Below are 15772 nucleotides of genomic sequence, written 5' to 3' on the forward strand. Positions count from 1 at the left end.
TTTGATGTGGCTGGAAGCGTCCAGGATATCATCGTCCAGCCTTTTCGCAGCCGAGTAAAATAGCGCCACGGGTTTCTCCATGTTGTCTTTCCAGCACTTAGATCCAAAGTCGCCGACTTCGGAAAACACCCTTGCTCTTACACTCGAAACAAATGGCATGCGAGGCGCTCGGGGCTCGACATGTCTACTTCGTACTTACGAGGTTGTAATAGACGTCGCTAACTTGGTGCATTTGATCTACGTGGGCGATGTCATCATCCAACATTCAACACCGAAAACATTGGATAGAAGAAGAAGGGGGCAGGGGGAGAATCTACGTGAGTGGTAAGCCATCTCCACGTCAAGTCGGCGGACCAGAGTGTCGGGGTGGTCGTTCTTGACAGCGGCCATTATTTCTTCTCGTGGCTTGACATTGCCACTCAGGGCAACGCTGCCACTGCTGTTGCCAAAGGGCAATCTGAACTCAGTGGCCATTTGTTGATGAAGCGGAGGTTGTGTTTGGCCTGCGGGGAGGGAACCATAAACAGTGATTTGTTGATTTGTACCTCTATTTGATCATCACAAGTAACAACACCTGCTGCGCCGTTGGCTACCATTTTCCTACCCAACCAGATGCCCACCTCGCTCCGCGGTCCCGACTGCGGCTCACCGACGCCAGCCCTCTCTTTTTCTCAGCTCACTCACGAGGCTATAGTCGAGACTCGCCATTCAAAAGCTGAGAACTACCGCGATTGGGAGTTTCAGGATGGCGGGCAGCCTCCCGTGACACTGCGCGACGCTGTGGCATCCGCAATCTCGACCACCTCCCCGTGTACCTCGGCCGCAATCGCCGGGTCAGACTGTGCCCCCTGCCAAGAACAGAATCGCCGAGGCGCCGAGGCCCCAACGACAGCTCTAGCCCGAAGCCCTTGCACTTTGAAGATCGCGGTACGCCCCTGGGCCGGGGCCAAGGTCCACCACTTGGCACCTAAAATCGTGGAAGCCGGCAGTTGGAACGTTCAAAGTGGCCCGACGTTCCCTGGCACCTTGTTGGAACGACGGGGCATGACGTCGCCAACGACAACGAATGGGCTTACAAGGGATTGAGCGGGACAGTGCGCTTCGCCCACGGGCTTGAGGCGGTTAGCAAATGAGCAAGCTCGCTAGCCGGCACCCTTGTCGCCCTCCTGTACTATCGATTCTGGGACGCCAGCCGAGGGTGCTTGTCAGCTGAGAGAGTTGGATCAGGCGATTCTGGGAGCTTGCAAGAGGAGGATGCGGACAAGGCGGGCGATGGAGCTGAGCCAGACGGGGAAAAGGTGGATGAGCAGGCGGACTCTTGGTGCTACCCACAGAGCCTGTAACTGCCCCAGCGCCAAGCAAGGCAGCCAGCGCAAACAGCTGTGGCTAGACGAGGCCGTGGTGTGTCGTGTCGAGGCTCGAGGGCTGGGTGCTGAGCTCCGGGCGTCTCATCGCCCTTTGCGAGAGACAGGTAGCCATGAGCTGGGAGATCGACCGCCAGGGACACGGCGACATTGCCGTTTGGAAATGGCGAGTTTCTTCTTCGTAAACGCACCCCGCACGGGCCGAGGCCAAGCAAGAGGAAGCAGGTGAATGTATGCAGCACTGCTGCTGCTCTCATCACCCTCACTCGCTTCAGCGCCCAGGAGAATCGCGGTGACGGTCGAGCCAATCGTATCCTCCAAGCCCTCACAACTTCTCGGTTTCGGCCTCTTCTTCCACTTTGTCCTCAAACTGCACGCGTATCCCCGCGATCGACTGCAGGAACCCCTGCGTGAACCGTCCAGCGCCCGCCTCAATCATTCCATTCATAGCGTCTGCGGCCTTGTGGAGGAGCCTGTCGTCCGGAAGAGTGCCGTATTCGATGCCTGCGGCCGCCAGGAAGATGTATCCGACTACAAACGGCAGCTCGGACTCGCGCTCCATGTAGGCCGGGGAGTGCAAGCTGCGCAGCAGCGGGTCGCAATTATCCTTAACGGACCGCAGAAGTCGCCAGCTGAAGCGATGGAGAAGGAGATAGGGGAAGGCGTGCTCTAGCGTCTCGGCCTGCAGCGCGAGGATGAGGGACTGGACAAGCTTCTCGGGAGCGAGTCGCGCCTTGTCGCTGCCCGTCTTGGCACCCGCCCGTCTGGCCTTGCCCTGCTGCGCCCTCCTAATCTCCCGCAGCTTGTCTGGGTCGTCGATCTGGCTGAGGGCAAGGTTGCCGTCCTCGACCGATCCCTCGACCTCATATTCGGCGCGGGAGAGGACCTGATCGACCCGCTCCGGCGTCCATTCGAGTTGCTCGGTGCCCCCGAGGTATCGCTCGTCAAACATGGACGAGACGGGAGCCCCAGGCTTGATGCCTCGTGGACCAGAGCGGGATGCCAGTCGACATGCGTTTCTACGCCGCTTTGCGGGGCTGGCACGCAGCGCCGCAGCCGAGACCCCCATCTGCAGACAGAAGCGCGTGAGGTACGCGTTGCGGCTGTATGGCGGCTCCCCGACGAAGAAGCTCGCATCCCCGAGCGCCGTACTAACCACATCCATGTCTTCCCAACGCCCCTGGAGCAGACCTTCCCTCCGCAGGGCGTTGTAAAGATGGTTCGAGTACGAGATGGAACCCCACGCGTTTACCACGCTGATGCCGACATCATACATTTTAGCCCGAAAGTGGAAAAGGACCAGGCCGGCGAGGACGGGAGATCGCATGAGAAGACGTTGCGGCTGCATCGTGATCGGCACAGGCATGCCTTGTCCTGAATACTGCTTTTGCTTTGCCACAAAGACAGGGTCTGATTGTATCCACTTGATCTGACCTTGTGTCGCGACCAGCGCTCGGTCATTTGAGGCGGGCCAGTGGTCGATTTTTAGATTCTCATGGAACTTCAAGTGCGTCTCTAGACTGGCGGACATGGAGGAAAGCTGCTGGAGCATGTTTTGGCAATACGCCGACGCCTTGTCGCGGAGCTGGTGGTTGCTGTCGAGAAAGATTTGGGCGGCGAAGACGAGGTAGTAGGGAATGGCCCGGGTGCGGTCCATTTCGTCTATGCCGCGTAGGAACTCGTCCCGCACTGGGTAGTCGGGAATCATCCGGATGATGACCGTGAGCTCGGTGAAGGTCTCCATGAGAAGAACCTGGTCCTCTCGAAACTTTTCCTGGTTGGACATGGTGGAGCGATCGCGCGTCGGTTCATAGTAGCCAAATATTCCCTCCTTGATCAGCGGCACCGCCCTGGGTTGGAGGACGTCGAGAAAGCTTCGGAGGAAAAAAAAGGGAATCATGAGTACACTGTCTGCGACGTCGTAAGTGTCCTGATTGAGCATGCCATTGTCTGACTGGAGACTGTCAACGCCGAAGCCCTTCTGAACGCAGCCAGCAATGTAGGATTTGTGCGTCATGTTCCAGGCACCGCCGTGCGTCTCCAAGAGGGGTAGAACATCGGACATGAGATGACGGGCGAGGTCGAGGCCCGTGTTGGTGGCGACGGCGGCCGCAGCGAGGTCGAACTGGTTAGACCATATCCATTTGATGTAGGCGCGGATGCGGTTTAGATCCTCGAGCATCATGATGAAGGCAAGCGCGGCGTCCTCAAGAGAAGTTTGCTGCTCGGCCTCGTACATGTCCACGTCGTTATTAGCTGCGGTCGGTCGCTCGACGTCGGGCGCAGCCAGCAAGTCAGACGACGGCTCGGCCATGTCGAGCGCCTCCATGGCGGGGGGAAGGGTGCCGGCAGAATCGACGGCGTCGGCGTCGGCGTCGGCGGGTGCACTGGGGGCCGCTGCGGCAGGCATCTCGGGGCTGAGAATGTCTCGAACCTTGATGAGAACGCGGTTGAAGAAGGAGTGCTTGGCCTCGGACGCGGCACTCGTCTGGGTTCCATTTTCCCTGAGTTGCTAGCCAAAGCGAGACCGGACGGCGATGACTCGATCGAGGGTTTTGAGGAGGGAGGCGGGAACGGAGGCGGCGCGTTTAGATGCCAGGATGTGCTCGGCGAGAGGGATGAAGCTTTGGAGGGGAACAACGTATTTGGCCGAGGCCGGCTTGGAAGGGCTCTTGCTGATTCTGTTGGCCTCTCTCCTCGCCTTTCCCTTTAGCCTCCCACCTTGCTTGTTCTGCTTCACAGGCGCGGCAAGCAAGTCAGCTGGACAGCCGGCTGCTTTGGCGTTGGACGCCAGCCAGCTCGCGACGGCATCCGTGTCCTCCTTGTACTGCCGGTAAATGCTAACGAGAGTAGGCGGGAGCATCTTGAGTCCTTGACAGGCCGCCCCTTGGACGGTTTCTCGTACACACTCGAGAATCCAGATGCGTCGTCTTCTTTTCTTTGCCCGTTCGCGTGGGCTGAGAAATCAGCGTACCGAGTAAAGGCGATGGGAGACTCACGGGCCAGGCCGAGGGTCGACAGCCGCCTAGGTCCTTATATGAGGGTGAGGGCAGTCTGGACGAGCTTCCGGGGTTATGGATTCCTCGTTTTCCGTCGTCTTGAGGTGCGGTCGGCTCAAGATCCGGAATAACCTCAGCTAGCGCGTAGCCTGGATCGGAGCCCGGTACTGGTTTCACTGCTGAACACCGCCACAATCCAGGGCTCGTATCTGTGGCGTGGCCCTACATGTTATCTACAGCTGCCTTTTGCCTTTTTGTTTCATGCATACATGTAAATCATGACACCGTGAAATTCCTCCGCGGGGGAAACACGAATCGCGAATCTGATCCCGCCCCTCGCCCGCTTTTACGTGTTCCCGATACGCAAATCGCAAGCTCTGCTTGATACTTGCACCAGGGGTGAATTCAGTGATGCATCGACTGGTGGTGCACTCAATGGCTCCCAATCGCTGTCATTCCCGCGATGAAGTCGAGCGAGACGTCTTGTACGTTCTACATTCCAAGGCCGAAACTGCTACGCTAGAAAAGTGGTTTATGCGCCGTAAGTTTCATATGTGGTCTGTGCCGAATCTATTAGCCTCTTTCGATAAAACTCGTTTCGTACAAATCTTAGCTGCTACAGTAGACGATAGGCAGGCTATAGAGGTATTCAAAAGCTGCTTTAGGACCTCAGATTATATATGTTGCTGGCCTAGCTTCTAGCCAGAGACTTTTGCCCGTCAGAGCTAAACTAATCGCGATAAATCTGAAAGGCTCTGGGGAGCACTCGTTCCTACGGGATGACTGCTCAGAATGGCCGTATAATTGCGTATATGGTTTGGAAGAAACATCGCGAGGCTGGATATAATAGACTGAGGAACAGCTCAAGGGAAGCAACACGTGTTTGAAACTGCCCGTTTACGAATAAAGCTATATTGATCAACGCTATAGTACTCCATCTAGCTATCCTAATAACATAAGTAAATGATTGTTATAGCTTTCACGGTAGTATACACATGAGGGGTGGTCAATTCAGTCTCTCAACCCTCTCCCTTGAACCAACATGCCTCCAACTTTGATTCTTATGGTGCGCAAAGCAGGTTAACAGGGAGTGGCGTCCTGCAAAGCAGGCCAGTGAGTCGGGCTCCTGTGCCGAGGCTTTGCGGCGTATCTGTAGTCTGGATCCGTCGACCTCGAGGCGGCAGCAGCATGTTGGACGATCCTTTCAGCGAGGCGGAACGAGGACGTTGCCGGAGGGGGGGGAGGGGGGTTGCCCGGGTTCTACACGTGTCGTCTGTGCCACTGAAGGGGGCCAGCATGCTGTTCGAAATTTCGCTCGCCTACGAAGAGGAGCGTAACATAGTTCATCGGAATAGCTGAGTCTCCTAGGAGAATGCGGGGCCTGGTCCTTACCTTCATTTATATATAGGCAAGGGGCGCATGCCTATATAGTCGGTAAGCGGGACGAACTGGTGGCGGCCATGCTTTCTTCTGGTGGTTCGATGTCGCCACTCAGGGAAACGCTACTGCTGTTCTCGCAAGCAGTCTGAACTCCTAGAACGAGGCACGGCTCTACGTCTTCTCGACCCCGTCTCACGGCCGCCACCCCCCCAGGCTGATGTGTTTCTTGCACACAAAGCCGCTATATAAAGCAACAATAACACTCGTCTGAATGAAAGCGCGCCAGCAGCCCACGAAGCTGCATTCGCCGCTAGAGTCCCCCGTGACCACGGCCGGAGTGGCACCCCGGACGGCCAGAAGGTCCAACAAGACCTCTTGCAACGCCGTGCAAACGGGTTGGAGATCTCCGCGTTTCCAACCATTAGTGTACCAATATATTGCACAACCGGCCTTGGTTCAATGGTGTGCGTCCATTGGGCAAGGGTTGAACTCGGGGCGTCTAGGCGACAACAGCAGACGCAGCGAAAATAGTTCCCTTTTTGGGGCGTCGACTCTTGTGCGAGTGAAGAGCGGCACATAATCGTCGGCCAAGCAAGAGAACATGTACGGTTGTCCTATTTACTGGCCATCCGCATATGTACGCCTCGATCGGATCATTACGTATGTTGGTCGTCGCCGACGCCATCATCTTGCAGGACAATAGGACAATCACCTTATTATGCGAACAGCAAAGTAGCCATACACAGCAAACAAATCCACACCGAGGTTTCTTCAAGGCGTCTGTGCAGGCAGACAGACACATGCATCTACGAATAGCAAAGTCCCTTTCCGTGCCGCCTGAGCGAGACACGGGCTGAGCCAGTCACGATCACCAGTCAAAAGCGGCCCAGGCAGATCGTAAGACATCGAAAAGCCATACAGTTGTAACGAGAGTCTTTACACTGTAGAGAAAACCTTTACAATACATAGCTCCATCCCTAATACAATTCCAACTCACTCGTGTTGGCCGGCAGCCGAGTGGGGAACGGGTAAAGGGTAGAGGCCAGAGCCAAAGAAGCAGGGGAAGGAGGGAGACGAAAACAAAAAGAAAGGCAAAAGGGTAGGGGAGTATCGATCGTAGACCGCTAGCACGATGACTGCTTAACGTACGAGCGCGAAAGCCCCTTCGCGCTAGCATATATATACTCCTTTTCCTCTCTACTTTTCTTTTCAATTTTCATTATTCAACTTATACTTACGGTATATCGCGATTGTTATATAGTATGCCACTAAAATCAGCCTATGCCCTGCTTCTTACTTTAGGACTCTCTACTTGTACCTCGTACTTGCTACTTCCTCACTACTCGTTCGCTTCCGTCTCGTTATCTCTGTCAAGCAACCTAATAGGCAGGTATGTCGTGAAGCTCGAGCTTAGGCGCCCGCACGGCCATGCGGCTTCCAGGTGTAAGAGTAGAATCCGTGCTCAGTTGTAATAGACCGAGGCAACAATTTAGGCGTATTTAACTCCCAAGCCTCCCCAACACTCACAATGTAGAACTGATCGGAGATCAAGCCGGAGAAAAGTGCTCGTCAAGTGTCATGCCACTATCGCCCTATTCCCCAGCGTTGCGTTCTACACTTGACAAAACGTGCTCCCTGACACCAGTCAAAACAGAAATCTACCATGTGCGGCATCATCGCAAGCTATTCTTGCCCTCCGCCTCGACGCGAGCGCAATGCTCACGGCCAAACTACCGGCCACGAGACCGACACCAAGGATAAGACCAGTGAAAGCAGTGGAGTGGCCTCTGGTGGCTCTACGCGCGACGCCATCGCCAAAGCGCTGCAAGCTGGCATCGACTCGATCAAACATCGTGGGCCAGATGGATCCGGCATTTGGGTTAGCACCGATGCCGGCGTAGGACTCGCCCATTGTCGGCTCTCCGTCATCGACCTCTCTCCCGGCGGCGCCCAGCCTCTGCATAGCGACGATGGGCTCATCCACGCAGTGGTTATCGGAGAGATCTATGACAACGACCGCCTGCGCAAAGTCTGTGCAACCAAGTACGCATACAGGTTCGCTGGCCAAAGTGACAGCGAACTTGTCATCTCCTTGTACAAGATCCACGGTGCCCCTGGCCTCTTCGAGCACCTGCGAGGCGAGTTCTCTTTTGCACTTTTTGACGAGAGAGAGGGCAGTAGGCGACTTGTTGCAGCGCGTGACCGATTCGGTATAAAGCCCCTATTATGGACAGCGCTCGGCGATAAAATCCTTTTCGCGGCCGAAGCCAAGGCATTCTTGGCCTTTGGCTGGAAGCCCGAGTGGAATGTTCGAGCCCTCGCCGACAGCGGCTGGATGATGAACGATAGCACGGTTTTCAAAGGCGTAACAAAACTTATGCCGGGGCACTGGGCAGAGATTACCCAGGAGCGCGGCATGGAGATTCACAAGTACTGGGATGCCGATTATCCCGACAAGGCATGCCCGTTTCCCATCCTCAACATCTCATCACGGGCTAACATCATTCAGACAGTTCCCGATCCTCGGACGGTGGATGAAATGATTCTCCAAGTTCGTCAACGGCTAGTCGAGGCGATCCGGGCTCGGCTACGTGCCGATGTCCCCGTCGGCATCTACCTCTCGGGCGGTATCGACTCCTCGGTCATAGCAGGCATCGTGGCCGAGCTCGTTCGGAAGGACAAGGTGCAAATTGGCAGCGGGTTAGGTTCTCGCATTGCCTGCTTTACCATCCAGTTTCCCAGCGAGTCAGGCTATGATGAATCTGGTAATTGGCATCCCTCGCATGTAGACCACAGCGACTGACCTGCTTTCTAGACATTGCCGACCGCACGGCTGAGTGGCTGGGCGTTGAGATGTTTAAGCAGAATGTTAACGAGCAGAGACTTGCGAAAGATTTCGCTAACGCTGCATACCATTGCGAGCACCATCATTTCGACCTAAACTCGGTTGCCAAGTTTGCTCTGTCGGCCCTGGCCCGTGAGCACGGCTTCAAGGTCGTCTTAACCGGCGAAGGTTCTGACGAGCACTTTGCCGGGTACCCTTTCTTCCCCCCAGAGTTCCTACGCGAACCGGATGGAGGCATGCCTGGGTCAATCTTGGCCGAGGACAGCGCCTTGCGCCAGGGCATGCAGAAGTCCGCCAGTGCTGAGATTGCCGCTCTTTTGCGCTCCCAAGGCGCCGCAGTTTACGAGGACATGGCTGACGCCGGTGTTTTGGCTGATGCCAACAAAAACACAATGCCGAACAGCCTCTTGGCCTGGCATCCCGCCAATAGCTTGTTCCTAGACTGGGTGCAAGTCCAGTATCAGGGCAAGCGGGATATGCGGGACACAGTCATGGCCGCCCACTCGTCCGAGGTGCGAGAAAAGATGAGACAGAAGTGGCATGCTGGTCACACAGCAATGTATATGTGGAATAAGTCCTTGCTTATCAACATTATCTTGTCCTGCCTCGGTGACCGCGTCGAGATGGCTCACGGCGTCGAGGCGCGGACACCTTTCCTCGACCACCGTTTGGCCGAGTATGTTAACTCGCTGCCGCCCAGCGTTAAGATGCGGTATTCACCACCCGACGACAAAGGCCAGAAGGTGAGCAACTTTTGGTGGAAAGCCGCGGGTTCAAGTCTGCACTCCATCACCGAGAAGTGGATCTTACGCGAGGTCGCACGCCCCTACATTACCGACGAGCTCTACACTCGCAGGAAGCTCCCGATTCTGGCCCCCGCGCGGTGGCCAAGAGATGGGCCACTGCATAGCATGTTTAAGAAGCTTCTGTCTGCTGAGGCTGTCGACAGCCTTGGATTCGTCAACTATGGCGTAGTCGAGAAAGCTTTGGACAAGGCGTTTGGAGACGAAGCTGATCCGAAATCGTTTCGCATCCTCTGCTACACAGGCAGTTGGGTGACGCTGGGGAAAATATTCGGTATTAAGAAAGCCACCGTAGAAGAATCTAGGTGGGCTTAATCAGATGCTATAACCCGTTTTCTTCAAGGTGAGTTTGCAGCAGTTGTCATAAAGATGAGAAGTGGATGATAGATGAGTGGGTTGAGAATAACAAGGAACGGTCGACAGAGACAAAACACAGCTTCGATCTCGCAACTTGAACTGAGAAACTTGGGCACGGCACTTGCGCCCGACTTCTCAAAATAATTGAACGGCAAGTTCAATGCTCGGTTAGAAAGGTGCATCATGATTTCGACAGTTTCAAGAGGCATCACTCTCGAATCTTCGTGGAAGAGCTGGAGGTTGTTGTTCTGGCGGAATGCATCGGATAGCGCCTTAAATACAGGAGAAACCGGATTATGCCGTTGTGTGGTCTTCTTGACAGGCGTTACAGCTCAGCCTAAACGAGTTTAATATGCAGCTAGTTTCTTGCCTGTATATATAATAAGCTGGGATCATTGCCTACAAAGTATAACGGTCTTGTCCCACCTCCACTTGTTAGAACTATGGGCCCGAAATTGTACACTGTATTGTTTCTTGGTAGCCGTGCAATCCTCTTAGGCGGGCCGCAGAACTATGGCATGCCGCCAAGTCGTTTCGCGTCAGAGAGGGGATCTCGCCAGACACTTGGGGACGAGACAGTGGCCACCGCTGAGAAGAGTTTGGCAAGCTTTGCTCGGTGACGTCTCGGGAGAGGCGTCCTCCGTCTGGCTAGCGGCATTATCTTTGCAGTTGCAAAGATGTGTGAGCATGACGTGGCTGCATGAAGTTGGCGGTCATACAAAGTCGCCACCATGCAGACAGACAGATAGACAAACGATGACGGCCCGCCTTTCAAAACCCGAGCCTGAGTAATTAGCCCGTCGTCTCTCGCTTGCAGAAACGCGCTTCTTCCCCTTGGCCTATTCCGAGCTGGCAAAGCCCCATGTGGACAGTTGTCTCGCCTACCCCTCGATCAAGTGACAGCCCATGGAATGCAGTGCGTATGCTATCCTCGTGGTAAAGTCTCTGTTTCCCCACCTCTTCACCTCCCCAATGGTTGGAACGCACTTGGTAATGAGCTATATATTTTTGCCACCAGTCTAAACAACGCCAGCCCCCAGGCAGCGTGTGGTCACCACCAGTTATCAATCCAAAGTCTCTTGAATTTGTAGAAACTCCAGTATTTGTGGGTGCAAGGCGGCCGGCTGCTGCGGTGTGTCGTACTCCTCGCTTGCTGCGGAAGGAGGCGAGTGGACGGCTTGGTCGATGATTTCATAAATGTCTAGCGGGAGCTAAGCCCTATCATATGAAGCAGTTGAGTGAACATGTAGACGGGGTAGCACGAGGCACCAAAGCGCCGAAATGCCGAGAGTCATGGATTCTGCAGTTTCGGCAATCTACCCCCCTTCCCCCTCTCCCCCCCTTCCTGATCACCACAGATAGTTTACATTTTCATAGCATTCCCGCATCGGGGTCCAAGCCATCTCTGTCAACTGCTACATGCAGTGACGTATTCGTGGGGCAGCCATCTGTCATCCGATTCACCATGTCTTACCCTCATTCCTTCGCTTGTCTCTTTTCACAAGATCCAGTCACTGCACAGGTCTCACGCGGCCACCCTCGAGACATTGTCTCCTTCTCTTGGCACAAGCCACAGCCGTTTCAAACGCCTCAACCGCTTTTTGATACGCAGGTCCCAGGAGCGTTGGGACCCGATAGTCGCCGGCTCATCAGTTGTCAACTTGTCACCCATCGTGGAGGCTTTCAATATTCACTGCAGACAACAGCAAACATTCATGAATCAGCGGGATCGGAACGGCTTTGTCATTCTGGCGACCTGTTGATGTATTTCCTTGCTGAGCATGAGAGCAAACATGAGCCGAGTCCCCCTCCCTCGCTCAAGCATCCTCTCACAGGCGTCCAGCTTTCTCCAATAGAAGCGAAGTGCCGCGTGCAACAGCATGGCCCAGGCTGAAGCCGAGTCAACAGCCCAGCGGCTTTTCGACCCAACGCTACCGTGTCCCGCAGCTACAATACTCGATGCAGCCGCCCTTAACATGTTTTACCTGGGTGTAACCCTTGCTCGCCTGGGGAATGCCATCCCTCCTCGTTAGCCTTCGCTTCATATTCCTGCAAAGACGTGCGTTTCCGTGGCAAGAACAATGGAGACACGACCAAAAGTGGTCATGGACGAGGCCCTTATATGCCTTGGGCCTGTCCAAATCCCACCGCGTCCCTTCGGTCCCGATAACTGTGTGCCTTCGGTCGCAGCAACTGCATAGATAGCACGCACGGTATTCGGCGCAATGTTGTTATCAGCAGTCTTACTTTCAGTCCTCTGGCTCGGCGGTCCGACTCGAGCGTAAGTGAAGACCTCATTGTAAAGTCTTCTGTCTTTGCCCCCCCTTTGCGTTCTCTCTAGTCTCCCAGAGCCTTGGAGAGAAAGTATCAAGGTCGTTGACTGATGCCGGAGCAGTGGCTTCATTGCCGAAATCGACCCGGAGGTTGAGTATGACTATGTCATTGTCGGCTCCGGCGCCGGAGGCTCCCCCCTGGCGGCGCGGCTGGCCAAGTACGGGCACCGGGTGCTTCTCATCGACGCCGGCGACGACCAGACCAGCTCGTACGAGTACCGGTTGCCGGCGCTGAGCCTGGGAGCGTCTGAATTCCCGGCCATGTCGTGGAACTTCTTTGTCAACCACTACCCGGACCTGAACCGGCAGCGCAAGGACACCAAGATGACGTGGACGCTGCCGTCGGGCCAGGAGTTTATCGGGGCCAACCCGCCGCCCGGCGCGAAGCCAAAGGGCATACTGTATCCGCGGGCCGGGACGCTCGGCGGCTGCACGGCGCACAATGCCATGATCACGGCATACCCGGACGAGGAGGACTGGAACCACATTGCCAAGATCATGGGCGACAAAAGCTGGGCGGCCGGCCGCATGCGGGACATGTTCAAGCGCTTGGAGCGATGCCGCTACTTTCCAGCGTCGCCCATCGGCCACGGCTTTAACGGCTGGCTGACGACGAGCGTCACCAGTCTCGTCTTCACGCTCAAGGACGTCAAGCTCGGCGCCATGGTGCTGGCCGCCGCCTCGGCCGTCGGCCAGGGCATCGACAAGTACTTGCTCGACGCAAAAGGCTTTGCGCAGGTCTTCTTCCGCGACCTCAACTCGGGGTTCGGGAATCGCGACCGCCGCGAGGGCTTGTTCCAGCTGCCCGGGGCCATCAAGGACGGCGAGCGCTCCGGGCCCGTCGACTTCATCAACCAGGTCCTGAGCGAATGGACGCCGAGCGGCAGGGAGCGCTATCACCTCGACATCCTCCTCAGCACGCTCGTCACCCGCATCAAGTTCGAGACAGGGACCAGCGGCAGGCCCAGGGCCGTGGGCGTCGAGTACGTCCGAGGCAAGAGCCTGTACCGGGCGGATCCGCGGGCGTCTACGCAGAACTCGGAGCTGCCGCCGCCGCGCCTCATCCGGGCCAAGCGCGAGGTCATCGTCGCCGGCGGCGCCTTCAACTCGCCGCAGCTCCTCAAGCTAAGCGGCATCGGCCCCAAGAAGGAGCTGCAGCGCTTCGGCATCCCCGTCCTCGTCGACCTGCCGGGCGTCGGCACCAACCTGCAGGACCGCTACGAGAACACCGTCGTCACCAGCAGCCCCCAGAACTTCACCCTGACGGAGAAGTGCACCTTTTTGCAGACAAAGAACGACCCGTGCCTCAAGAGCTGGCTGACCGAAAAGTCCATTGCCAACCGCGGCGCCTACACCAGCAGCGGCCTGGCCCTTGCCATCCTCAAGAAGTCGTCGGTGGCCGAGAACGAGATCCCCGACCTCTTCATTGCCGGCTCCCTCTCCTACTTCACCGGCTACTTCCCCGGCTACGCCGCCGTCGCCGGCGCCGACGCCCGGCACTGGACCTGGGTCATCCTCAAAGCCCACACCCGGAATCGCGCCGGCACCGTCGAGCTGCGCTCCGCCGACCCGCGCGACACGCCCATCATCAACTTTAACTACTTCGAGGCCGGCACCAACGACAAGGGCCAGGCCGAAAAGGACGCTCGCGCCCTAGCCGAGGGCGTCGAGTACGCCCGCAAGGCCACCGAGAACATCAACCACGCGCCCACGGGCACCGAGTTCAAGGAAGACTGGCCCGGCAAGCGTGTCAGTTCCAAGGAAGAAATGAAGAAATGGGTTCGCGACGAGGCCTGGGGCCATCACGCCTCCTGCACCTGTCCCATTGGCGCCGACGACGACCCCATGGCCGTCCTCGACTCCCGGTTCCGCGTCCGCGGCGTCGACGGCCTGCGCGTCGTCGATGCTAGCGTCTTCCCCAAGATTCCCGGCTACTTCATCGTCTTGCCCGTCTACATGATCAGCGAAAAGGCTGCCGACGTCATACACGCCGACGCCCGCAACGGGGGAGGCAAGTCTCATTAGGTGATTCCATCAGCCAGGCGCCTCTCCGGCTTGATTCTCCCGTGACCCGTTACCCTGTGGCACGGTAAAGCGTGACATAAGCGTTGATTTTTCATGATCATGATTAATGGCTGTTGGTTCTTGACTGGACCTCTTGAAAATGGCAAAAGCCCTTGGTTGGCTTTGGTCCCATGTTTGTTAGCGCAACGAGTAGTATAGCTGAATGATGAGACTGCGAAATGAAAAAGGCCTCGCCATATTCACACACCATCTTGTTACGAGCACGGGGCTGAACTAGCAGTGCCAGAAGAGATGATTCATATAGGACTGCCAATCAAGGTTTTGACTCAATTTGAGCATAATCTTCAGCCATCTGCAACTTCCAATACTCATGCAAGGGAGCTCGTTCATTATTTGCGGACGGCAGACAACGAACCGATTTCTGCTGAGGCTGGGGCTGCTTTTACTTTATCACGTCTTTAAAAGAGAAGTTTGGTCCTTGATCTTCATTACTGTATGAAAAGGTCTGAAATAGCTGTTTGCCTTCTCACGAAGCCAGCAATCAAGTACAGTATACGCCCAATTCGGTCTTCACTATACCGGCCACCGTCAAGATCTGTATTCGTCATCCGACCCATCCGATCCGTCATCATCCGACCCGGACCTGTTTGCAGAGGCGCCACAGTTCTTCGGCAGCGTAAAAGACCCATGTGCACCCGTCGATACGGCAGCCTGACATGGGTCCGGCTTTAGCGACTTGGGATCTATCGGTTTAGTTGGATTGGGGTGCGGATGGATTACAATCTAATACTCTATTAGTTGAGCCCAACAAAGACTGCTTGAAACGAGTGGCCAGAGTCAAGATAAATGGCTTACCCCGCATTTGGAAGAGACGAGGTGGCCAAACTTCTTCGAAAAGGGTTTGGCGAATCCCAACGTTTCGGCGATGTCGCCGATGACGGTCGAGTCGAGTGCCTTATCTGCATTTCGGAGTAAGTCGCAAAGCTTGTTCTTATTGTAGCTAGGAAAGCCAAAGTCCGGTTGAGCAACGCCCTTGATGTTTGTCACGGGGCCGTTCGCGTGGCATCGCTCCTGGAGGTAGGTGTGGACGTTGTTGATATCGGTCGCTCCGTCTGCGCCCAACGCCAGCTTAAGCGCTACCTTATCCACGGACCCTGAAGAGGCTGTGCCTATGCAGAGCAACTCCTGCTTGTGCTCGGGGAGGCTCTTGATCGATTCAAGGCCATATTGGCTTCCAATGACCTTGCTGAGTCTTGAGAGCATCTGCGAGGAGCTCGCCTCGAACTCTTGCGTAGCGCTGCTGAGTGTCTCAGCGTAGGCGCCCAGGGCCGTAGCCGCTGCAGTCAGGAGTGCCAAACGCCGCATGGCGAAAGCGGCGTGGGTAACGGGCTACGACGAGAGTTCCCGCGAGACTGGACGCTTGGGCGAGGAACAAAGGCGGCTCACGGCGGCGAGCAAAGACAGCCGAGACGACATGACATATAAAGACGGCTGCGCACCCACCTGCTAATCGGCAGGTAGAGACAGGTACACATTGATCATGTGCATGCTTCGCGGGTCAGCCACACGCTGCTCTTGGACTACTCTTCTGGAGGGTGGAAGAAAGCCGGTTCGTCAAGGGCGCGTCGGAGCTTGGAGCTTGCCGGAGTGTTTCAAATGACGCCTA

General features: G+C 56.1%; 4 protein-coding genes across 4 annotated transcripts; 2 read left to right on the forward strand and 2 right to left on the reverse strand.

The window, feature by feature from the left end:
* Nucleotides 1-1689: 1689 nt before the first annotated feature.
* HRG_03526 (uncharacterized protein) lies at nt 1690-4227 on the reverse strand (the record flags this gene model as incomplete). Its single annotated transcript, XM_044861997.1, has 4 exons — nt 1690-2345; nt 2409-3852; nt 3907-4039; nt 4091-4227. 4 exons carry the CDS (start codon nt 4225-4227, stop codon nt 1690-1692), a joined length of 2370 nt encoding a protein of 789 aa, XP_044723023.1.
* Nucleotides 4228-7406: 3179 nt separating this feature from the next.
* On the forward strand, nt 7407-9706 carry HRG_03527 (asparagine synthase domain-containing protein; the record flags this gene model as incomplete). The annotated part of the gene is made up of 4 exons (XM_044861998.1): nt 7407-8201; nt 8253-8508; nt 8559-9331; nt 9389-9706. 4 exons carry the CDS (start codon nt 7407-7409, stop codon nt 9704-9706), a joined length of 2142 nt encoding a protein of 713 aa, XP_044723024.1.
* Nucleotides 9707-11973: 2267 nt separating this feature from the next.
* HRG_03528 (GMC oxidoreductase domain-containing protein) lies at nt 11974-14106 on the forward strand (the record flags this gene model as incomplete). The annotated part of the gene is made up of 3 exons (XM_044861999.1): nt 11974-12029; nt 12144-13068; nt 13117-14106. 3 exons carry the CDS (start codon nt 11974-11976, stop codon nt 14104-14106), a joined length of 1971 nt encoding a protein of 656 aa, XP_044723025.1.
* Nucleotides 14107-14943: 837 nt separating this feature from the next.
* Nucleotides 14944-15471, reverse strand: HRG_03529 (uncharacterized protein; the record flags this gene model as incomplete). The annotated part of the gene is made up of 1 exon (XM_044862000.1): nt 14944-15471. One exon carries the CDS (start codon nt 15469-15471, stop codon nt 14944-14946), a length of 528 nt encoding a protein of 175 aa, XP_044723026.1.
* Between the last annotated feature and the right edge of the window lie 301 nt (nt 15472-15772).

This window comes from Hirsutella rhossiliensis (genome assembly GCF_020360975.1).
Source record: "Hirsutella rhossiliensis strain HR02 chromosome Unknown scaffold00003, whole genome shotgun sequence".
NCBI lineage: Eukaryota > Fungi > Ascomycota > Sordariomycetes > Hypocreales > Ophiocordycipitaceae > Hirsutella > Hirsutella rhossiliensis.